The sequence below is a fragment of the Delphinus delphis genome, chromosome 13, assembly GCF_949987515.2.
Source record: "Delphinus delphis chromosome 13, mDelDel1.2, whole genome shotgun sequence".
Classification (NCBI taxonomy): Eukaryota; Metazoa; Chordata; class Mammalia; order Artiodactyla; family Delphinidae; genus Delphinus; species Delphinus delphis.
This window is the reverse complement of record NC_082695.1, coordinates 27,450,419-27,476,071: the sequence shown is the minus strand read 5'-3', so window position 1 is coordinate 27,476,071 and position 25,653 is coordinate 27,450,419. Positions and strand designations below refer to the sequence as shown.

At 45.3% G+C, this 25,653-nt stretch overlaps 1 protein-coding gene across 1 annotated transcript in view; it reads left to right on the top strand.

The window, feature by feature from the left end:
- The window catches only part of LDLRAD4 (low density lipoprotein receptor class A domain containing 4), a 306,285-nt gene that overhangs the window by 165,453 nt on the left and 115,179 nt on the right, over positions 1-25,653 (top strand). The window contains 1 exon segment of the mRNA XM_060028604.1: positions 24,622-24,762. Coding sequence (XP_059884587.1) covers positions 24,622-24,762 — 141 coding nt within the window.

Below are 25,653 nucleotides of genomic sequence, written 5' to 3'. Positions count from 1 at the left end.
TTATCTGCCTATAAGATTGGTCATGCTAATTCTCACAAAACCAGGATGTAAAGCCCACCAGTGAGATGGTGGCTAGATTCTTGGCCGCCTTCTCAGGAGTCTCACTGGAAGAAGAAAGAGCTCTTTCTACCCACTCCCCAACCATAACATACACATATCTCATTTATGACCCTTTTCCACAAGGTATCTAAAACTTTGATATCTAAATCAGTGATATTCTAAGTAGTAGTCATCTTAAGTCATGCCGTGTATGTGTGTGTGTGCGTATTTTATTTTTCTTTAGAGAGAGTTAGGACAGTAGTGTGCTTAAACATACGTGACCTCTTTTCCAGACTACCTGGATTCAAATCCTGGCTCTGCCATAGCAGCCTGTGTGGCATGGGGTGAGTAACTTAACCTCTCTGTGCCTCACTTTCCTCACATATAACATGAGAATAATGATAATATTCATTATCATTGTTGTTTGGAAAATGCATGAGTTTATGCAGGTAAACACAGACATACGGTAAATATGTGATAAATAGTTACTGTTATCTCAAGGATGCTGCTGTTACTCAACACCTGACTGTACGGCAACAGGCAGTTGTTAGCTGTAGACTCATCTCATTTACACGACTTGGTCTCCAAATGAATTTTGCTGCCTCTGAAAACCTCAACCCACTGTCAGTGGAGTTTGCCTATGGGATCTGAGGACATTTCCAGAAGAGCTGTTGGAAAGGGTTTTGAATGATGGCGACGGTATTGAAATTTGTGGTGTGAATATACCATGTGAATATATGCCTTTCTAGTTCATTTGCTAAGCAAACCTCTGATCTTGGTTACTCCTTGTAAGTTGAACTTAATATTCTCACACAATTAATTGTCCTGAATGAGTTCTATGAAGATGGATTTCCCCCCACAGTGAGAACCTTTAGTACATATTTGTCATTTAAATACATTTTTGCTATAGTTTATAATAAAGCATAAATGTAATTTAAACATACATGCTGCTAAGCAGTTTAGATTCTATATCTTTCCTGTTACTATTCTTCCTGCTTGATGTGCAGAAGAACATTCCTGGGTTGGAGAGCCAGCCCATCAGCGCTAGTTCTCTCATTGATTTTTACTGAATTTCATGCAGGCACCAAGCTAGGCACTGGGACTATAATGGCGAAATGACTTACAAAACAGGACAACGTTTTATTTAATAAAAGCACTGTATAGTTTACTTGGACGCAGGCTTCTCCTGGGCAGCATGCCCATGTCATATACGTTTGTACAATTAAGTTATTCTTAACTGCGGAAAGAAAGAGAAAGAGAAGCATGCACGATCTGGTGATTTTATTTCTGCATTTTAAAAGAGCGCCATGAGGGTTTTTATGTACTTCCCTATGTCCCTTTAAGATCCTGGAGGCCTTTAGGAATTTCTGTTTGCAGCAGGAATTTGGGCTTGGGTCAAAGTCCAGAGGGGTGAATTTCGGGTTGCACCCCCAGGAAGCTGGTACTTGGTGTGGAGCCCAGACTTGCTGGCACCGGGCGAGTCCCTGTGTTTAAGTAGCATCATTCACAGGTGAGCAGACAGGACTCTTAAGTGTTATAACAGGGAAGGAGACACTCCAAGAAAAGAGTTTTTACAATGGGAGCCCATGGCTGGAAATGAACCAGGTGCTAACAAACCCAGTTGTGTTCACCTGTATTTTTATAAGTTGATCAGGATTGAGACCGTGTGTGGGAGCAGATCTTTCTTCTCTCGTACGTTCTCTGAAATGCTTTGACCAGGACAAAGCCCTACTTTGAGGGATGATGGAGGAATGGGCTGTGACTTACTTATGGGTCCACAGCATGAGGCTCACTCTTAGATTTATCTGTTTAACACATGTTTATTGAGCACTTGCTGTATATCAGGCACTGTAGTTGTACTGAGGATACAGGGGTGAACAAGACAGAGAAAGTCCCTGCATTCAAGGAATTTACCAGTTGACCAGGGAGACAGATAAATAAGCAAATCATGTGATTTCAGGTGGAAAATCAAGTGGGGAAGGAGATGAGATGGTGAGGAGTGACCATTACTGAAGGGGTGACCAGGGAAGGCCTCCCCAAGGAAAAGGGAGGGAAGGAGTTCTGGGCGGAGGGCTCGGGGCACTGTCCTCTTCAAATGCGGGTGAGAATCTGTGGATTTTGGCTAGCACTGTTTGCTATATGTTTAGTACATTTAAATTATGTCTCATTTTGAATCATTGCTGTTTAAATATTGTCCATCTCCCAAACACTGAGTTCACTAGAAGGACTTATATATTCGAAGTCAGTTCTTGGCCTTCAGTCTCTATTTTCTGGCACTTTCCAAGCACACTGCTCAGGCAGTGTTGGTACAAGTGTGAGATGAACAAGCACATGTCGAGGCTCGGCAGTGTCTCTTCAGTCCCTGAGACATGGGCGTTAAGACGCTCGTGAGGGCTGGGCAGAGGCCCAGGGGCAAGAGGGCCGGAAAGACACTTTGATCAGGCCCAGAACCCCAACTTTGTCCCTCAGGGGCAGGGGCGTCATTTTGGACCAGATAGGTGGAGAACAGGATTTGTTTCCAACTCTGGTTCTCTTCCAAACCGGGCCCCTCAGCCAACACCAAGGCTGTCTCATTATGCCTCCTTGCAGACGCCACCCTGCTGGCAGGTAGCACCACCAGTTCACACTGGATGTGTTGCTCTTGGGCTGCTGGACTGACCTCACAGGCAGTTTCCAAGCGTAGTTTGTCCTTATCCGGGGAAACGACATCATAAAATAGTGATGGGAATCAGCACCAAGGGACTTTGCCAAATCCGTTTTTAATCTTGCCATACTTTGTCTCTTTTCAGTTAAAATGAGAACATCTGATGCACTTTTCATGATATTTTCAGGATTAAATACTGCCTTTTAAAGAGATATGAACCAAAAATATTCTTTGTCCTTCTCTTCCAGCTCTTCTCTCGAGGCTTTTGGCTCTTGGTTCCTTTTTGCCTTAACCATGTGAGTTTCTTTGTTTCTTTGAAGAAGTCGCTACAGCTTGTTGCCCTTTTTTCAAAAACAAAGCTGTAGCTCTGGTTACAGGACCTTGCTACTGTGGTCTGAATTCATGCTTTCATATAATCACCCATTTCCAGAAGCTCATGGCTTAGCAATGGTAGTTGCCCAATAGCTAAATCTTGAATTATAAGATTTTTATCTCTAGTAACTTGAATGATTTTAATAATCTAGATATGTTTCCAAAACAGTTTCTGGCATTGCAGGGATATTTTTTAATCAAAAAGACGTTTATGAAAAAATTTTTAAATCTCTTTGATTTTTAAGTGAAATACATTATAACTTTTGGAATGCCAAATCTGGGTGTATTTTTGTGATCAGGAGCCATAGAAATTCTCATTTATGTAAGTATTCCTGACACTTTGCAGACATTTTTATAGCTCCTATGTCAGTGCTCTTTATAGAGAGCAGTTAGTACATATAGTGAATGAATGAAACACCAGATACTTGTCATGATTGGGGAACTCTTGCATAGTTTGAATTCCTAACTGGTGATCCCAAAGCATGTCAATGAATGAATAGCATCAACCAGGCAGGGACTCTCTAATGGCTGCATCCCCATGCTTTCGTCAAGCACTTGGGCGAAAGTGATAAAAAACATGCTTATCAGATTTGCAGATGACAGGAGACTAAAAGGAATTGCTATCACTGGTGACAGAATTGAAATTTAGAAACATAGCAATATTAAAATATGATGAACCAGTCCCAGAATAGCACATGGTTAAATAATAATGGTACGTCCTTATGATGAAACTCCCTGCAGCTATTACAAAGGATGTTTGAGCAGAGTATCTCATGTCCTGGAGAAACACTTATATTTTTAAGCAAAAAAAGTAGGTCATAAAGCAATATGAAGAGGATGATCCTTTTATTTTTTTATACTCAAGGAACAAAGACAGTATAGATGGATGTGCACCAAAACATTACTAGTGGCTACCTCTGAGCGATAGCATTAGATGTGAGGTTTACTTTCTTAGACTTACTTATCCATATCCTCCAAATTTTTTTTAAGTAAAAATAAAAATGCTTTACAAAAATAATGAGCCAGTAATAACTGTTCCTTTGTGGTAAAAAAACAATCATTTGCATGTGCCTAGTATAGTTTAATATTATTGCTTTGTAATATTATTATTATTAAAAGAGTACGTCTGAGAACAGATACTAAAACCCTGGCTGTTTGCTTTGGGACCGGAGGACAGTGAGGGGTATGTTGGCAGTTCTTTTCTTACATAGTTTTGTGAGCTTGGGTGAGTTACCTAACTTCTCTGGACCTCAGTTTCTCTGTGAAATCAGGCATTAATATGATGGTGAACTGTGTGATTTGTATGATTCTGTACCACTGTGTCCCGACCTTCTGCAGTTGTCTTTCATTGGGGGATATCTTCCTGCTGTGCAGAAACCTCACGGCTGTGTCTTTATAGGACCCGGAGTATAAGCAGCAGAGCTTAGATTCTTCCTCATAGGTTTTATTTCTACAAGAAAGGCATGGGGAGTATGTGGCCCTAAAGTGGGTTTTGCCTGTTGTGTGTAAGCCCAGGATGACGGGAGAGTGGCAGGGCCCGGGAGGAGGACGAGGACGTCCGGGTACAATAGACTGGCCAGCCTTGGTGCTGAATGCAGGCTGGTGGCCAGGGCTCGGGTTTTTGTTGGTAAAGGAAAGAACTCTTCTGTTTTCCGTGTGTACACACAACACTCACACTTCTGGCCGCCACATGTGTGGGTGTTTCCCACACCAGGCAACTCTGCGACACAGCTGGCTGTCCTGCGACTTGTCAGTTCAGACCCTGTCTGCCCGGAGTGGCCTGGACCCCGCAGGTCCGGGGCTCGGCTCCACAGCACTGCCCCCTTCAGACTCCAGTCGCAAGTCCGGGTTATCACCTGTGCTTCTGACCAACTGGCTATAAATTGGAGGCTCCTATGGCCCCTCCTCAGATTCGATAATTTGCTGGAACAGCTCAGAGAACTCTGGAAAACAGTTTACTTACTAGATTACTGATTTATTTTAAAGGATGAAACTCAGGGAAAAACGAGGGCAAGGTAGTATAAGGAAAGGGTGCGGAACTTTATGCCCTCTCCAGGCACCACCCTCCTTAAATCTCCCCCCTTCCCCCCACCCCCGTGTTCACCAACCCAGCAGCCCACCCACCCTGTCCTCGGGGGTTTTGTGGAGGCCTCATTACACTAGCAGGAATGGTGAGCTCACTGGCCATTCGCGACTGGCTCAGTCTGCAGCCCCTCTCCCTCCCCAGAGGCCTGGGGGTGGGACTGAAAGTGCCAACCCTCTCTGATCACAGGTGGTTCCCCTGGCAACCAGCCCCATCCTTAGGGGCTTCCAAAAAGTCACCTCATTAACCAGGGCCTTTTTATGAATAACGAAGGATACCTTTACGGCTCTTATCACTTAGGAAATTCCAAGAGTTTTAGGAGCTCTGTGCCAGAAACTGTGACTAAGACCAAATATATATTTCTTATTATAAATCTCAAGGTCACAGTCCCAGCCCTCACCCCCATGGTTAGTGTGGTCTGGGAAATGACTTTTACTTCCCCTTCTAAGTATATTTTACTAAGAAGCCAGAGATTTCAAATTCTGTTATTTCTTGATCAATGTCCTGTAGGGTTGAGAGGTGCCTTGGAGACTGGAATCCGTTCTTGAACATTTTGGATGTGTGATTTTACATTGTGAATTGAACCCTCTAGTCAGAGGTGTGTTCTGTGTCTTAGGCAGCTTTGCTGTCACTTTGCTCCGTATCTGCGCTGTTTGCTGTGCCCCCTAAAGCCGTGTCCAGATGTCTGAGGGCATGGGGTGCGGTGACCTGTGCCCTCGACCTGGGCTCAGCATTGGCACCCTCCCTGGCCTGGCTTGTTCACGAGAGCGTCCACTGTGCCAGGCGTGGAGCTGGTCATGGTGTGAGTCAACGGACATGCTCACCTGTCAGAGCATGGTCCACGGGAACTGTTGTTTCGCAAGATTTTCTCCCAAAAATCTACGTTTAGTTGTTATTTTAAATTTACGGGGCTTCCCTGGTGGCGCAGTGGTTAAGAATCCGCCTGCCAATGTAGGGGACACAGATTCGAGCCCTGGTCCAGGAATATCCCACATGCCGCAGAGCAGCTAAGTCCGTGCGCCACAACTACTGAGCCTGCACTCTAGAGTCCGTGAGCCACAATTACTGAGCCCGCGTGCCACAACTACTGAAGCCCGTGTGCCTAGAGCCCGTGCCTTGCAACAAAGACATGTCACCGCAATGAGAAGCCTGTGCACTGCAGCGAAGAGTAGCCCCTGCTCGCTGCAACTAGAGAAAGCCCGCGCGCAGCAACGAAGACTGAACATAGCCAAAAACCAATCAATCAATTAATTAAAACAAAAAAAAATTTACGTTTAGATTTTTTTAAAGTAATTATACAAATTCAGGAACTATTGAACCATTTCAGTTGTCTGTAATATTTTAGAAATGCATGCAAAGAACAGAAATCACTAATACATGGGTTATAAAAGTAATGAAAGAAAAATGTAGTGTGAGAGAAACCTAGTGAAGACATACTTTTATTTGATATAAAAGTAGATGTGGGCTTCCCTGGTGGCACAGTGGTTGAGGGTCCGCCTGCCGATGCAGGGGACACGGGTATGTTGGCAGTTCTTTCCTTACATAGTGCCCCAGTCCGGGAGGATCCCACATGCCACAGAGCGGCTGGGCCTGTGGGCCATGGCCACTGAGCCTGCGCGTCCGGAGCCTGTGCTCCACAGCGGGAGGGGCCACAACACTGAGAGGCCCGTGTACCACAACAACAACAACAAAAAAGTAGATGTGATGTAGCAGCCTTGTTCTTGAAGGATGGTACTGCCACTCCTGATGCAGAGGGAACCACTGGGGAAATTGCATGGATGTCTTAACTGTAGCTCCCAATTTGTTTTTTGAGGTGATGATAATGATAATATCAAATATGTTGTTATCTTCCATTTTATTGTACATGTGCCATGGGTCAGACACTGTACTGGGCACTGCATGTATAGTATTTTGTTTAATCTTCGCAGCAACCTTAATAAGTAGGTATTTCATTCACGAAAAAAACTGAGGCTTAAGGAGACAGTGCAGTGCAGCTTGTTGATGGCAGAGTTGGAATTTGTATGCAAACCCATAACCTTAACTAGTATATACGATGTTCTGAAAGAATGGAGGCTATAAACTCACAAGAGGGTGTCACCACCTCTTTAAAGACAACTCTGTCACAATAATTTGATCTCAGCCACAAGTCTTTTTCTCTATCTCATATGTCAGTACCATGGGCACAAAAGTTACTTTGAGTGAGAGAATGTTGGTGTGTGGGTTTGTGAGTGTTTCACCATTGACCTGTTTGGCCTTTGCCCACCTGGAAGGTGTGTTATGGTGCCAGGGTGGGCATGAGCACCCAGGTGCTCCTGGACCCTCTTCCGTTGACACTTCTTTTCTTTCCTCTAAAGCAGACGGTTTACTTCATTGTGAGAGATGATTCCTCCCTAAATCCTTTTCTTTGGACTGAGTGAAGGTTTTGTGATGATCCTTATGCAACTTTCAAAACACCAATTTCACGTGTCTTTATGGCAGCTGATAAAGTCGCCTCTGGTTGTACAGCACATTTCATGCTGTGGTCTGACTGGTACCCAGATAGACCCGCCTTCCTGACCACTGACACCTGGCGAGTCCCCAGTCCCCAGGTGACCTCGAGACCCCAGCTGGTGAGGATCGAGTGTCTTGACTGGGAAATGGTCCTGAGGTTTTGTGGTTTTCTGAAATGACAGTGGCCTGTAAACCCATATTTATTGACACGAGCAATGCCAGCGGGACATTTTCTTTTTTACAGGGATGACGGAAGGTCTAGCATTGTGCAAAACCCAGACAGCATGGTATGTTGAGAGAACACTGTTGTCCGTCCCACCCACGTTGGGGAGCACATGGAGACCTTGCTTTCTGGGGAGCGTGCTTTCCTGTAGTGCTGGACCTGCCCACCCTGGAGCCCCAGACGCGCTCAGTTGTCCTGCTGCCCCGAAGGGGAAACTTGCGTGGGGCTGGGGCAGAGCCAGCCACAGAGCCGCCACTCTCCGCAGTGACTCTCGCCTGCCCCTGCTTGCCCTGGGACCTCAGGTGCGGTCCCCACGTGCACTGGCGAGGGGACATGTGGGAGGTGGCTCACAGGGCCAAGTGCGTGTCCTCCAGGCCGTCGGTCTGTGAGGTGAGTTACGATTGTCAGGGTGCTAAGGATCAGGTGGTGCAGCGATTGAAGGTGGATTTGAGTCCTTGACCTTTGGAGCCCAGACACTGATTCAGCAATAACAGCAAGTGACTGTTTATTAATGGCAATTTCAGGCCAGGACTGTTGGCCTCTGCTCTTCCATGTGGCTCATAAATTTAACGTGGTCTGAAGCACTGCGGAGGATAATAAACAAAGCTCGTGGTGCTGTGGATTTTAAAGACTCTGACTGTTTTTCCTCTGAAGAGGTTGTTGGAGAATCTGAGAACAAGTGTGGGAGAGAGCTCTGTGGACGGCACCCAGGCTTGTTTTAAACGCATGTGTTACTGTGCATCACTGCTGTACATCACCTGCTTACCATGAAGGCCGACCTGAGTGTGGTTCCACAGCTGCTCTAGTTTCATTTTTATTAGAGACATACACGTAATCTAGCTTACAGGGAAATGCCACGGTCCCCCTTCTGGTAACAGTGGGTTTATTGAGGGTGGTGGGGTTGTCTTGGGTAGTTTTGACCCAGTTTCTGCAGCACTCCGGCAGTGCTGAGGCTTTGTGCTAACCCTGCGATGGGCTACACAGGTGTCTCCAGTCACCCTTCTCCATCCCCGGGAAGGGGCTATGCCAGCGTCTCTGTCCACGGTCACCCTCCTTTGGTGTAACTGGCCAGTCAGAGGTCAGAGGGCCGCTCTCGGGCCAAATGACAGGAATGCAGCTGGCCACCAAACCATTTTTTCTACTTTGGCATGATGGCCTAAACATATCTCTTTATTTGCAAATAATTTAATGATTTGAAATATTTCAAACCACACAAAATCATGGCCTCATTGCAGTTGCCTGGAGGTGTCAGGACTCCTTTTAGCTCAATTCATTTATTGTAGGTAATTTTTTGTGTGTTTCTTTTTATCTACCTTCTTTACTGTACGTTTTACAACATGCCAAATCCTGATGCCACTGGCCTGGTCTGTGTTGCTCGACCACACTCACCCACTGAGGAGGAGAGGCCTCGGAGATGAGAAGCCTTTGCAGACCTCAGCTCACCTCTGTTTAAGCATCGGTAGTCCTGGAGTTCTGGCTTCCCAGATGGTTAGGAGTCCTGTGTCCCCCGCTGAGCCCTGGCACTCCTGCTGGTCACCCGAGACCCTCACAGTTTTGTCCCACCCCGTCTGTAGCCTCTTCCCTGTGAGTCTCTCCTCCGCCACCCAGCCCAGCCCTGGGGGTGCTCGTGGTGTGGGGGGCAGGCTCCATGGTACTCTCCATTCCTGGCCACTGAGTCTGTGCTAGGACTGCAACCCTGCCTGGACACTCGCCTCCAGGGGCCAGCTCGGTTCCATCTTTATTGGTTCCAGGCACCTGGTTCCAGTGACTCACAGGCCCTGTGCTCCATCTGACTTGCCACATGGGACATGGAGGCTCACGCCATGGGACCTGGCCTGAGACAGGCCTCTTCCAGATCATTCTTTCTGCCTGAAGGGCCCTTAAAACTGTGTCTTCCATTGCTGCTCTGGATGTCTTCTCATATTTTCTCTGTCCCCAGCCTCATGTCTTATGGTTCTGGGTCTTTCGCTGCAGGCCCTTGTCCCTGTGGAGAGCCCTCAGGGCTAATGTGGTCAGCTTTAGAATAAGCTGAACTCCTGCACATTGCATGTTGAGGCCCCTAAGCCACCTTTGGTGTGCCAGGTTCAGAGTTTAACAGCGGCTGATGAACACGCATTTTGAGCATGGTTTGCCAGCATCCCCTGCCAGACAGCAGTTTGGTTTCAGAAGCATCTATTCGTGGGCCAGAGATGGTGTGCAAGCCAGTCACACGTGACTCCCACCTCGGGGCTCTCAGTCCAGCCCTGCCGCCTTCAGACTCTGTATGGGTCTCAAGACCAGAAAATAGAAATTTTGTATAAATGAAAGCAAAGATTATTGAATTCAGTAGTGGCTTGATTGTATGACAGAAAAACTTCCTCATGTACTTTTGTTGCCAACAGTATAAACTTGCAATAAATGTTTCAGGTGGAATGTGTTTTATTAGCTTCATAAATTATCTTAGGGCTTTATTTATAGAATCATTGTCTAAAGGGGTCCCTTAAAATTTTCAGTTATACTTTGCTGCACTTTATTGGGGAAATAATATGCTATAGTGGTATTTGGGAATACACGTAAGTTGTGGGGCAAGGACCTCTGTATACAGACATGAGTAACATGGATATACGCTTTGATGTTCAGTCTTTGTGTCATTTTACCACGTTTGTGCATTATAAGTGATGATCCAAGTAGAAAAGCAGTTAGCCTGGAGGTCATTGAAAAATCAAAGTTTTGGATCATGGTTTGGCCCAAACTTCATTTCAAGTATAATATTGTGTATCTGGGGGGTCTTCTAAGTTCTTTACATGAATTATATAATTTTATCCTTAAAACATTCCTGTGAGGTAGAGACTGTGGTCTGTATTGTCCAGGCATGCAGACTGTGACCTAGAGAGGTGACCCAGCTTGCCCAAGCTTGCACAGGTGAGAAAGGTCGCTCCGGGGTTTGAGCCTGGCAGTTTGGTTCAGTTTCACCGTGTTCAGCTCCTCCCTTCTTTGGGCCTGAAAGTCCTCATGTCTGAAGTGAGGGAGTTGGGTTGCACAACTTCAGGGGCTCCTTCCAGCCCTGCTGTTGTGGTTCTCAGGGGAGGACGGGCCATTCCTTTATTCATCAAATATTCATCATTATCGAAAAACACCTCAGCGCCCTGGTCCCATGGGGCTCTCACTGGTAGGGGAAGGGGAGAGCCACAGTTAGAAAGGGGCTTCTGGTTCTGATCTTCGGTGACCTCGGCATATGGCAGCTTGAAGCAGAGTTTCAATTCCTAGCCAGAGATTGAAGTCAGGCCGTGGCAGTGAGAGTGCTGAATCCTAGCCACTAGACCACCAGGGACAAGGCCCTGGCCCATCAGCTGAATAGAAATGAATTTCCACATAGAGGCAGAAACTACTGAAATAAGTAAAGTGTTTGTTAGGAGGAAAAAGAGTACATGTGGATAGACACATTGGGTGGGCTCAGAGAGAGAGTAGCGCCCTCGTGGTGGTCTGAATCACTTATGTGTGGCATTTCTTCCGGGTTTCCTTTGGCCAGTGATCTTGCTTTGCCTGGTTCTGAGTCTGTATTTAGTTTATCTCAGGTTCTTCCTCTGTGTGCGCACGTATGCACTTAAGTTACCTTCTAGTGTCTCTTGGCTCCTGGTTTGGACATGAAGTGCAGAGGAGGCGTGGATGCTAGTTTGTGTGATTACACAGCTCTGACCCCTCGGATTATCAAAGACAAATGGCCCTGCTGGTTCAGCCTGAAAGTTGTGGCGTGGGGCACATCCTGCTCTCTTGACACCCTTCTCTTTACCTGGTGTGTCTGTGTGGAAGGACAGATTTCAGGTGAAAGAAAGAAAACTGACCCCAAAGTGCATTTCTCTCTGCCCCGCCCCCCATGCTCTTGATTCAGTTAAGTCAAAGCAATTGTTAATTACCTACTGTGCTAGAGGTGAGGTACAATGATGTCATGTATTCTGGGCTCTGGAGGTCTTGCCGTGGGTGAGACAGACAAATAGAGAAATAATGACAGCCATGTGACAAACGCTGTACTGGACGGATGCACAGGTTGCCATGGGTGCACAGAGGCAGCCGTGTTTAATTGTGGATGGGGTGGGGAGGTTGGGGAAGGTGTCACAGACACGCCCCCCCTTTTTTTTTTGGCTGAAAGGTCGTCAGCATTTGTCAAGTGGGGGGAGTGAGTCACTCTAGGCAGGAGCAGTAGTGTGCACTAAGGCACTGTGAGGAGCTGTATGTGCTGAAGATCGTCCTTGTGTTCTGGTGTGTTTGGCTTCCAGGGCATGTGTAGAGGAGCTGGAAAGTAAGGTTGGAAAGATGGTCAGGTCCATGTCAGGAGGAAGGCTCTTACGTGCCCAGCTAACACAAACTACGTGCTGAAGGTTTAAAGTAAAGGGATGACATGATATTTATGTTTTAGAAATAACAATTGATAGAATAAGCTTTCCTTCATCCACCAAAAAATTTTTTAAATGTATAATTAAAGTCTGTTTTTTTAAAAAAATATTTATTTTATTTTTGGCTGCGTTGGGTCTTCGTTGCTGCGCACGGGCTTTCTCTAGTTGCGGTGAGCGGGGGCTACCCTTCATTGCGGTGCGCAGGCTTCTCCTTGCGGTGGCTTCTCTTGTTGCGGAGCATGGGCTCTGGGTGCATAAGCTTCAGTAGTTGCAGCACACGGGCTCAGTAGTTGTGGCTTGCGGACTCTAGAGCGCAGGCTCAGTAGTTGTGGCACACGGGCTTATTTGCTCCGCAGCATGTGGGATCTTCCCGGACCAGGGCTCGAACCCGTGTCCCCTGCATTGGCAGGCAGATTCTTAACAACTGTGCCACCAAGGAAGTCCCACCAAACGTTTTTTGAGAAGCTGTTACATGCAGACGTTCTAGGCCTCAGGAGAGTAACAGTAAACAATAAATGCCCTATGTACATTGAGGTGAACTTATAGTTTAGTGAGGAGAGACAGTGAGCAAAACAGAATAATTATGGGATTTATTAAAAGGTGTTAAGTGCTACGGAAAAATAAAGCAAAGAATGTAGATAGGGAGTCTTGGACACAGGTGATAAGGGGTACGTTTTTAATCAGGGTGCTTTGTTATACTTGAATATAAAGAAAAATTACTTTATTTTGTATTTTTTCAATGAATTTTTCAGTGTGTGTTTTAGAACTCAGATTCTACCCACATTTGTCTCTTTTTCATGTCCATTCTTCTTGCTGTTTTATAACCATGTTTACAGAAAAAGTATTGGGAAGACCTCCTCTACTGGCTGTAAAATAGAATTAGACCCTGACTCTGTGTCTACTTTGTGTGTTTGCTCCTTCCAGTGATGTGGACAGGATGACAGGTTGGAGTCTGGAGATAAGAAAGCGGAACTGTGTTCGAGGGAGGAGTTTTCAGTCTGGACAAGCTATTCTGTCTGCATTAAGGACAGAACAGGATGGAAAGGGCTTGCTTCAGTGGGAGTGTCGAGGCTGGAGTGAGGACAGACGTGTGTTGTCTACACAGGAGTGGGTGGTCATGCTTCCACACTTAGGGGGTCACTGTGAACTGCTCTGGTGACCAGTTCAGCTGATTGGGGCTCAGCCATAGCAGCAGTGAGTGGGTCCCTGGAGTTGGGCATAGAGGTATTTGAGGCCCGTCCTGTCACAAGGAGGCCAGCAGGGAAGCCGGGTGAAGGTGGAGCGTGGTGACAGCCTGGGATGGGACACAGATCCAAGAGGGCGGTCGGCGGGAGGAGATTTGAGACCAGATGACCAAGAGCAGCAGGATGCCCAGAGCTCTGGGTCCTGGGTGTCAAGTCACACCACCCATGGAACAGGACCCTGCTGGTGTGCCGTCGGGAGAGGTGAGCAGAAAGTCAGGTGGGCTGTTAATTTCAGAAGGTAAGAATGTTACCAGCACGTGCTCTCCACTGGGGAGGGCAGGTTTAAGACCCTGGTCCTGATTATTAGTCAGATTGTTCTGAAGTCTCCTACATCTTCTACCAGAAGCAGTCTCTCTGGTTACTGGGGAGACGGGCAGAGGGGTTCCAGAAATCCTAGATTGGCCCACGGTGCTGTAAAGAAAAGTTCTTTATGAAAGGCCTCAGATGAGCATGTTCAGGGCACAAAAGTCTTGTCCTTGTGAATGTGGGATTCTAACCTGGGCTAGATCATCAGACATAGACCGTTTTCTCCAGTAAAGCAGTGAGCATGGGGAGGGGGTGGTGGAGTGCAGGGCCAGAGGGAGCCTCTTCCCTCTAACGTGTGGCATTCAGGGAGTATAGCAATGGCTTCCCACCCACACTGATCCCTGACTTGGAGTTTGATTAGTTATGGAAACCAAAGGCCATTATTTTCAGTATTTGAAGGTCTCCCTTGGGGGACGAAGGGACAGCTCTGTCTACCAACATCCCTGAGGGCCGTGTGTGGTGGGGGAGCTTGGGGACTTGGCTGGGTGGGGCGCCATCAAGAACATGCAGCCGTCAGCGTCTCCTGGGGGACAGGAGGGCTGAATAAGGCCTGAAGTAGGAAGTTTATCTGAGGGGACAAAGAAGGGCTTCTAAGGAACCAGTAGGGGAAATAAGACAAAACGGGGCAGGGGAGTTCTCCTCGCAGTAGAGTGCCATGCTGTCCATCGGAAAGCACGAGGATACCACCGCGCACCTTCAGGTGGCAGGGAACACAGGGGTTCATGCAGCACTTGGGCAGCCAGGTCTGATTCTGTGGAGTTCTCCAAAGGTGGACGTTTTCAAGAAGGGAAATTCGTAAAGGGCGAATTTGATGGCAGCTGGAGAACCCAAGGCAGACAGCCACAGGAGGCTCAAGGTAAGAAGGTGAGGCGGTTTTCACCCAAATAGTAAAAATAGCTAGGTGGGATCACCTTGAGGACGACGCAGGGTCAGCAATGCTATGAATCCTAAACACCTGCCTTGCTCCCCGGCCCCCGAGCCTGTTTGTGGCAATTAAAAGTAAGACATGCGGTGGCGGGCCGGGGGGGGCGGGGGTCGGTGCCCACGCCCAACTCTCTCTCAGAATGCTGGCAGCTGTGTGTGAGGGGGTGCTGCTTCCTGGGTAGACAGGCCAGTGCTTCAGCCAGAACACATGGGTTGCCCTGAGAGGGAACTCTGTGATTTAGGAATTAAGCCAGAGGACAGGGAAGGGACAGATGGGAAAAAGCCTAAACGTTTATGACATTGACAACTAGAGAGAGATTGCTTCCATCAATGAAGACCACAGGTAATTAAAGATCTATTTTGGCTAATAATTTTAACTAACCCTTTGCTTTAAAAATTCTCGTGTAATTTGCTAATGATAGATTTGAATTTTATTTTCATCTTTTTGTCTTCTTTCTACCTCATTTTTCATATGTACACACACACACACACACACACACACACACACACACACACACCCACCCACACACCCCTATTGAGGATATATGTGCAGAGAAAACTTTTCTCACTCAAAGGGATAGCAGTAGTAAATTGTGGTTCCTGGAAGAACTTCCTGACAAGCTTTTACTTTTGCTCATTGATTTATTTAACGAATACTTATTGAATGCTTACTGTATATCAGGCCCTGTTCAGACTCTGGGAATTCATCAGTAAAACCAGGCAGACAAAAATCCCTACCTGCCCTCATGTTCTAGTGGGAAAAAAAGGTAAGAAATGTTATGCATGTCATTAGATGTAATGTTAGATGGAAATAGAGAGCTGTGGAGAAAAATCCAGCAGGAAAGCAGGATAGGAAGGGCCAGGAGTAGGGGTGGGGTTTTGGGGAGGGGATCCAACTTTAAACAGAGTGGTCAGAGAAAAGCCCACAGAGATGTGACGTCTGAGCGTGGGCCTGACGGAAGTGAGGGAGTTATTAGCATAGCAGATTCCTCGGGAGAGAGTGTTCCAGGCAGAGGAACAGCGAGCCTGAGTGAGCCGGGTGTGTTCAAGGGACAGCGAGGAGGCCCGTGTGCCCAGGGCCAACTCGGGGACAGGAGAGGCCAGGGAGTGGATGGGGCCTGTTGATGGGAGGTTGTGTGGGGTTCATTGTAGGTACCCTGGTTTTCCCTCTGAGTGAAATAGAAGAAGCCATTTGAGAGTTTTGAGCAGAGTCGTCCTGGGTCCCCTTTCGGGACCAGACTCTGGTGGGAAGGATACGGGGAGCAGCTGGGGGGCTGGTCAGGAGACTGTTGGGGTCATCCAGGTGAGCGGTGATGGCCCTTAGACCAGGGTGACTGTAGTGAGATGGTGGGAAGGGGCCGGTTTCCAGACATATTTTGAAGGTGAAGCTAACAGAATTTCTTACTGGATTAGAGAAAGGAAAGAGTCGCAGGTGACTGCACTGTTGTTCCCTGAGCAGCTGGGAGGATGTGTTCTTGAGACATGCGGGGTTGTGAGCAGAGCCAGCTGGCACGGGAAATGGTGCTTTGGGCTAGGCTGTGGTGAGTTCAGGTGTGTTACACCACCTGGAGATGCCAACGGGTGACATGTGGTCATGGGCATGGAGAGGCTGGATGGCTTGAGACCACAGGGCCTGGGTGTATGGCAAAGAAAAGAGGGCAGCAAATCAGGGAGGGAGGGGGATTGGTGAGGGGGTAACATGTCCTTGGACCCACCAAGCACTTGGTTCCAGGCGGTAGGAGTGGCTGGCTGTCAAAGGCGGGTCTAGTGAGATGCGGCCTGCATGGCTGCACTGGAGTTAATGACATGGAGGTCATTTCGCGGCCTGGAGAAACAGTTTTGGCGCAGTGATGGGGGGTGTGCAGTGATGGGGCCAAAGCCTGCACAGCTACAGGCTTGAGCCTTGGGAGTGGAGACATGGAGAGTGGGGCCCAAAGCATTTTTATTTTAAAGATGGGGGAGGTTATAGCATGTTTGTAAAGCTGATGCGAAAGATCCCCTAGAGGTGGTATTGATACTCAGTGTGTAACCAAATGTCCAGAACTCAGAAACTTTGAAAGCACCTGTTATTTGGATAATCATTAGAATAATCAAGAGTGGGCAACAGAAGTGCCAAAGGACTCAAGTAGAATTTCTTTCTTTAAAATTTCTTTCTTAAAATTCTGTTGAATCATGGATCCTAAGAACTGAAAGGACTTTTAGAATGTAAGGCAGTAGGTAGCTTTCAGATTTTTTAGCTGGGGGATGCTGTTTTCCAGTGCAATCTCACGGAAAGGTACCCTGCACACAGATTTAGCAATCCTGCAGGGACTCCTCACTGACCCTGCAGCCCACCTCCTGCTGGAGACCCTGAGTCCTCAAGGGGTCCCTGGGGCTGTCAGGGAAAGATGCAGAACTACTGCTTTAATCCAGGTACCACATTTACCAGGAAGGAGTTTAGAGGTTAAGATTCTTATTCTTGCCTGAGGATAAACACAATATTTAGTTTAAGAGCTGGAGGAGAAGCCAGTTTCCTGAGTCTTAGGACAATGGACTGTCTATTCTGTCCTTGGCATCTGTGGCCATGCTCCTCGCTAGAGCAGTGGAGGACTCTTGAGTGAAAGAATGAATGAAAGAGTGGCTTGAGGGGAAGAGTCCCGAGGCTCAACAGTTTCAGTACCTGAGAATCTATGCCACCCTTTCACCCCTGTGGTTCCCCCTTGGGGTCCAACTTTGTGCAGTAAACACCTGTACATCCATCTAGGTGGGTCCTGCAGTGTGGTCCTCACGGTCGTGCACCTCAAACATGTATGTCACTGGACAGCTTAGAACTCTTGTTGCTGCTCCGTGGAGCTGTATTGAGCGGGGTGTGCAGGGTTAGTCTTTACAGGTGTGCATTAAATGCTCAGGGCTGTGCGGTTACATCCTGTTCAGAGGCCTTTACTTAAAGCCTGTGGATGGAGCACTGGGCCTGCTCCTCAGCAGGGTGTCCAGGGCGCTCCATGACCGCACATCTGGCCCTCGGCCTTACTTCCACATTGTGGGCTGTGGCTCTATGGGACTGGCCCCCCCACCCCCCAGAGCTCCCCCAGCAGGTCCTCAGGTGGGAACTGCCAGCTGGTGTGTGTGCTGTTACTGCTGCTCCGCCCGTGGGGGTGTCCCACATGTGCTTCGTGCTGAAATGTGACTGAGATAGTGGGGCTGGAGCTGTATGTCTGGATTTCTGTTTGGATGACGTCGTGGGGAGTTAGGTACTTCATTATGGTGGATTTAGAGTTCTACAAATATTTGGTTTTCACAGAGATTTCCCTCTTTAAAATAGACTTTTTATTTTCCTGATTATAAAATCATACATAAAACTCACAAGGAACTACAAATTACTAATGATCCCAGCACCCAGAGGTATCATTGTTTGTATTTTGCTCAGCGTCTTTTCAAAGTATTTTCCCATGTGCGTTGCATATATTGATACACCTTTTTGTTCTGCAGAGTATTTTAAGGTGTTTCTTACCTGCTTCCAGTACTGTTCTAAAAAGCTAATTGAGAACCCCTCTTCGCATTTTATATACAGAAAAGCGCAGAAAAGAATTCATTCATTCAATGCCTTTAAACATAGAAAAGAAATAGTGCTATTTGCCAATTCAAGTCCTAGAGGACTTCTACTGACTTTTAAAATACCTGATCGTTCTTTGATGAAAGTTGGGTAAGTTTTTCAAGCTGCTCTAAAGGATAATTTTAAGACTGGAAGTCTAAAGCCAAAGTACCTTGGACTTTTAAAGGCACATTTTTCACTCATGGTTGTTAGAGAATTTTAGACACATTAAAAATGTTTTCAGCACCATCTTTCCAGCACCATAGTGAGAGCAATAAGCCACATCATAAAATGGATTGAGCTAAAAACAATTTTATTACTACCTTTGATGGGAGATTCTTGTCTGTTAATCTTACTATATGGGCAAATGTCCTTTTATCATGTCACAGTCATCTTTCTGGAGGATAACTATGGTTTCAATAGCACCACTTACGATACGACTTTTATTAAGTGCTTGTTAATTTAATTCATTACATAGAATGTAAACCTTCAAATTAAATTCTCCTTTGTTTCAAATTTATGACCGGCAAAGTCAGCACCGTCTTTGAGTGAGGGGAGCACGTTGTTAGTGATGCGCAGTCTTCATGTGTGGCCTTCGGTGTGCCGCTCAGGTCACCGTGTGATGCCAGGTGAGGCACCCACAGTGTCTCAGACGTCTTTCCTCAGACATGCATGGAGATCAGTGTTGATGTTATGCGAGATACTGAGTCTCTTACGGGTTACTCAAAATATATTCCTTGTGTTGAAAAATGTTGCAGAAGAACATGCATTTATCATCCATCTGCCTTTCACATGCTGTCAAAAGCTGACATTTGAGATGAATAGCCCTAAGGATTAACTTTTCATTTCTGAAGAGTCTCGAAGCTTTATCTTCATAATTTGCTAAATAGCTACTTTCTGGACCCTGTCATTCTGGCTCCTTCAATAGAAACCAGTCTAATATTCCAGCCTCACAGGAGGTCACACAGGAAAGAACAATCTGAGGAGCACTTTTCCCTTTTTGGACAAAGTTGGTGTCGAGATTACCTCCGTGTTGTTGTACAGCGCCCTGTAATAAGAAGAGTGATCCTCTCAGGTCTGAGAAGCAGGAGAAAGTCTGTTTCCGACTGACTGCAGCGCCTCCTGCTGTGGGCCAGTGAGCGCTCGCCACCGGTCCTCTGGTCTCCACCGGTCCGTGGCAGCCCCTTTGCTTGGAGCTGGGTTTAGTGACTGGTCACTAGAGCTCTCTACGGTCACAGGTTTCCTCCGTCCCCTGCATTTCTAGGTTCGTGGTTTTTGTCTTTTACTCACTGTTTTCATTTCTGTGCAACTTTGCTTTTATGGTAGATAATCTTGTGCCTTGCAGGGGAGTAGGCAGTGTATGAATAAATCAATAAAAGTATTGTCATCGCGATAGTAGGAAACTTATATTGGTCGTGGTAAAATTATTTGTGCTAATTTTAGAACCTTATTAGTCCTTCACTTATAGGTCCCTAGCAGCTAAGTTTAGTCTCTGTTATCTACAATGTAAGTATATTAAGAAGGCCCCATTACTGAGAGCAAGTTCTAGATTTAACATCAGAAATGTTGGAGCCAGAATCATTCCCAGTTTTCTGGTGTGTGAGTGACGGACACGTGAGCTGAGTGAGCCCATGGTGCTGTATGAACTCTCACAGAAATAGCTGCCGTGGACCGCTTTGCCTGTTCACAAAAGAGGCTGATTCTATGGCTGTGATGCAGTGCTGCGTTACTTTGTGACTGAGGTCATATCTGTGAAAACTAAGGCTTTAAAAAGGGCATAGGAAAAATTGAGAACAACTTTTTTTGCCCTTTCCCCCAGCTTTATAGAGATGTGATTGACGCACAACATTGTGTAAGTTTAAGGTGGACAACGTGATTTGACACACGTGTATATTGCAAAATGAAGACCACAGTGGTTAGCTGACACCTGCATCATGTCACCTAATTACTATTTCTTTTTTTGTGGTGAGAACATTTAAGATTTATTCTTAGCAACTTTCAAGTACCTGTTTTTTGCCTTTTAACTAATAGAATGTTGACTCTACCAAGTGGATTAACTTTGGCTTCTGAGATGCAGATTTGTTCTCCTGCAAGTCAAGATTGAGTATTTACCCCTGTCCAAGTTTAGTTTTAGAATATTCAAATTGTTAAGCTACTGGTCCTTAAAAATTTTCTTTAATATGGTTTTTTTTTGTGTGTGTAAAAGTTTGGAATTTACAGACCACTCTAGGATATTCCATTTCTTTCCTGCTTTCAGGGCTCTTAAAATTGCTTGTTTTTTTCAAAGGTAATAAAATTCAAAGTAACAAAGGAAATTCTCTTAATCATTCTTTTCCTTTCTCCTTTTTCACATGGTATACTCCAAATGGTTAGTACTAGTTTGTACCTAATAGGAATGACATTTAGGACAAAAAGTGTTTTTCCCCAAATTCGGTAGAAATTGTGGGTGTTAAGTTCCATTACAGGAGGTTTGTTCCCTGACTTTGGGTGAGTCAGGAATTCTCTCATCTGTGACCTGAGAGGGCGGTCCACTGTGTCTCTAGGGCCTTCTCAGCGCTAGAATTTTATGCATCTGTGACAATTTAAAGTCACTGAAATTCATCAGAAGCTTAATGTAGGAGTGTAGAGAAGCTAAAGAATTCTCCAAATTTGGAGAAAATTCTGTATTACTAAAAGCAAATAAAGTGATCCTAAAATCTATTGCTGATTCTAGATTTTTAAAAATAAATCAAATAGAGAATTTGGCAGAAGGGAATGCCATTTTCTTTACCTAAAGAACCCTGACTTTAAAGAAGAGGAATTATTTAAATATTACAAATTTTAAAATTAAATATATAGCTCTTGCAGGAAAAGCTGGTTCCTGGTTGTTGATTCTATATTCTGTTCCAATATTATACATCTGAAATCACCATGAATTTGTAACCAAAATGTTTCTGATGTTAACAGTCTTTGCTTTCCTTCAACTTCTTGCTTAGCAGGAATACTCAACAAGCTCCACAAAGAATGGACAAAATAAAAGAAAACATTTGGAAAAATTCTTCTGTCTTTTTTCTCTGACTTCTTTTATTTCATTGAGGATGACTCCTGGCTCTATAGTGTGTCAAAATGTAGTTTGCGGGTCATACTTGTAGTCCCAAAGTTTCTGAAATATCCCATTGACAGTACAAAGTTATAGCAACCAGGCCCTATATCCTGGAGTCGTCAAAATACCTGCCCATTTTAAGATATTAGGTGTTTTTTTTTTAAAGTAAATTAGCAAATACCAACTAAACATTCCAATACTAGCTACACAATACTATTAGCTAGAGTGAGGGCTTCATATGAATGAGTTCTCTGCTTCTTACGAGGCAGTGGCTTTTCTTGGCTGCCCATCAGAATCAGTCTAAGGATCCCTAGGAACCACCCACTATCCAGGCCACACTTCACGCCAGGGAGCACAGTGGTCCAGGCTGGTGTTGAAAGATCAGCCCAGGGATTCCATAGGCGGCCATGGTTAGAGCCTCTCATTTGGGGTTCTTAGTTTGTTTGAACTATCACAATAACCTAGTTACTAGGGACCACCCCTAATGTCTGAACACACTGGGCTTTGGGGTAGAAAGTGTGGTAGAGATGATCTTGCAGGGTGAGTCAGGACTGAGTTGGAAGCCTGCCTTGATCAATACAATTAGGTTACCTTGGACAGACGTTTGACTCTGGTCTGCAGTTTCATTCCAGCTTTAGCATTAATCTTTAACACTTAATAACATTATAGCAGATTTCTAGATATATCAAGAAGCTGAAGTTGGTGCAAAATTTCAATTCAGTTGTTTTGATTCAAGTGGCCATGAGATGGAGAGATTTTTTAGTTTGATATTCAGCTAATGACTCACCACTGAGAAGATTTAGATACTATGAAATTGAAATTCAGTGGGTTGATGTTGGTATTTCCATTATCTAAGAACTAAAAGCTTTCTAAGCACATCAGTAGCACAGGCCTTTTTAATGCATTCTGAGTAATGTTAAGCCTACTTAAGATAAACTGTTTTGAGAACTTTGTTACATACATGTCATCCTCATTACAAATGAATTTTGCACATTCATGAAAACAGATTTGGAAACTGAGAGGCAGCAATTAGAGAGCCTAAGACCAGAGGTGGTGGATCTGGACACACGTCTGCATTTTCCCATTTATTCGCAGTTTAATTATGGGCAGGTCACTTAATCTGAGTCTTAATTTCCTCATCTGTAAAATGGGAATAATAGTATCTACCCTAATAATTTCACAGGGTTCTTATGAGGCTCAGATGAGGTCATGTGTTTATTCAACAAACAGGTGACTCACCAAGGGCCCGTTCCTCGCTGGGCAGCGGTCTCACTGTGAGGGACATAAAGAAGGAAAATGGGTCCTCGGAAGGAGTGAGCACATGTGTTAGTTGCTGCTCACATTTACAAAAGTTCGTGTTGTAGTCCTTTGAAGAGGGCTTGCTCTTTCATCTCTGTGTTTCTGTGTCTCTGGGCCTGGCAGTGAACACAGAAGGAGCTAAAATACTGGTTGTATGAATAACTGAATCACATAATTCATTTCCTTGAAAATATTTTGTAACTCTAGACAGGGTCTCCTTTAAACAAGCTGAGATCAGAGTGAAGTGTGGATGTGGTTTAGTTTCTGCGCTCGTTTAAAGTTCCACACGAACTTGAACGTGGGAGTTTAACCTGGGATCCTTTCAAACCGCAGCGGTGCTTAACTTTTTACTTGGAGTTCGATTCAGTTTAGGTTAGTGTTCCCTTCTTTCCAATCACTGTTTCAACAACATCAGGAGTACTGTTTTTGGCTACTGTCCTTTTCATGTTGGGTAGTAATCCAAACTCCAATATTTCTTTTGGAAAGGAAGATAAATTCTTTCCTTGACATCCATTTTCTCCATTAAGTTAAAAAAAAAGAAAGTCACTTCATCAATGTAATTTCAAGCAGCTGGATTTGAGTCTGTGCCACTTATGGCAGCAGAGTTGGGCTTCAGCAGAGCTCCTGACATGTGGCCTGGTTCACAGTCAGCACATGGAATTTTCACCTGGACGTTGCAGCCAGTCACCAGCTGTGGATGTGCATTTGGGGGGTGTTTACGTGTGGATCTGAACTAGGTTAGGGCTTTGGTTGTTGTCTCTTTCTAGACTCTGTTAGGAAGATGTGAACACAGAGAATTGTGATGGCATTTTCATACTGGGTTGCAGAAATACTGAGGATTTAACTTGTCTCTTTACTGCAGATAAGGGGTTCTCTTTGCAGCCCCTCTGTGTCGTTAGCATAGTGGGTGGAGGTCTTGTGTGCTGATGTCTAGCTTTTTATTATTTATTTGAATAATGGAATTTTAGAGTGGAAAGGACCTGCCACCCATGTTCTAGACAGACAAAACCAAGGAGAAATGAAGAGGCTGTGATGGTCAGTGTCAGTGGGGGTCCTGGTCTCTTTCTGTGGGGTTTTTTCTACTGGCTGCTCACTGAGTGGGATGTCCTGTGTGAATCCCACCAGCTTCTGTGGGTGCTCCTAGGGAAAAGCTCTCGGTCAGAATTAGGGTGATAGTCGATGTAAGATATACATAGATGTTTATGCGCCCATGTGTATGTAATTTCCTTTATCCTTAATTGCTTAAATTTATAGTAATGTGTTAAGTTTGCAAATTTATTTTGTCTTATAAAAGTAAATTCTATTTTCAAATACTGATTTGCACAGGTTGCAGACATCCCATGCTCAGTGAAGCCTACAGGCATTGGGTTGGGCTCCATCCTGTTCTTTAAGTCACTTACGGGGCCCTTGGTACGGATGCTTCTCAGCAGAGGGCACATGTTGTGTTCCCATGTTTTATGTTATAAAGTCAGTGCTGCCCCTGCCTGGTAATAAACCTGGTTCTTCTTAGTCATGAGATGAACGAACACCAGTGAGGTTAAATGTTTTGCCCAGAGCCTCACAACATCCAGTGACAAGTTGGAAATAAAATGTATGAGCCTCCTTTTGTCCAGCCTGAGCTCCTGAGTCCTGCTGCCGCCCGGGCTGCTGCTGCACTAGCTCCCTCATCCTTGGTGGCGGGGAAAACTGCCAAGGATTTTTTCAAGCAAAGGAAGAGTCCCATAGTCATGATTTGCTGGGCACATCATGTTACTATTTTGTGGGTCAGAAGCGTGGGGTGAGTGAGGTATGGCAGGCCCCGAGTGCCCCTGAGCTCTTAACGGAAAGAGTCCATGTCTGCGTTCTGTTCCCTGGACTCTCCAGGTAGACTGAGTGCCCAGACCATCACGGCACACAGATAGGGAAGGAGAAGTAGCAGCTGAAGAGCATCAGGCTGGCATTGACAACTGCATGCTTTATATTGTGCTTTTTCAGAGTGCAAATTCACCTGCACCAGCGGGCAATGCTTGTATCTTGGTTCACTGGTCTGTAACCAACAGAACGACTGTGGGGACAACAGTGATGAAGAAAACTGTCTCCTGGTGACTGAACATCCACCTCCGGGCATCTTCAGCTGTAAGTCCCTCCCGCTCACCTTGGTATCATTCAGTTGGTTGTGTTTGGGGATGGTTAGGAGGCAGCGACCTGGGGAATTGGGAAGGATGTTGTTTTTTGGTTAAGAGAAGAGGTTTGTGTTTTCACAAAGGGAATGTTTTCTTTTAGGATAGAAATATGGTGTGTCTGAGAGTCAGAAGTTTCTTCCACTTTGAGCGGCCTGTGTTTTGGTAGAGGCTTTCTACTGCTTATCTTAGAAGCAGTGACTGATCCCAAGAAATAATATATTGACTTAGTATTCTTCCTACTGGTTTTGTAGAATTTTTTAGAGTAATTTTAAACAGTAATTTAAAAATAATTTTAAATAAGCAAAGAAAGGTACATAGAGGGTCCACAATTAAACTTGTAATTAAAATAAGAAAATAGAAAAAGTTTATATGGGACTTTTAAAAAAGGTTGCGATGATGTGTTTTTCTATTTGGTATTGGATGGAAAGCAACCTGAGTGAGATGTTTCCCTGTGTGAATTCCCAGACTGAGGCTGTGAGCATTTCTTGAACTGGAAGAAGGTGAAATCTGAGTACAAAGTTCATTCATTTTTGATCTCATGGCTTTTATGAAGCGGAAGGAGCAAGAAGGTGGTTTGGAAACACTGCCGAACTTCTCTTAGGGAAAACTTCTCGTAGGGAAGTGACTTGTTGCCTCCTGTGTCTCCTGGGCTGAGGGAAGCGGGTTGCGGTCACGGATGTTTTACAGCACTGACCCTCGTCAGGGGTCTTCCCACTGAGATCATCTCAGGAAATATGTGACTTCTCTCCCCACTTTTACTGACATTATTGTGAGAAGTTATATTTGTTTTTATTTACAGATTCTAAAATTTTTGTTCTAGAGATCAGACTATGTAATACTGATC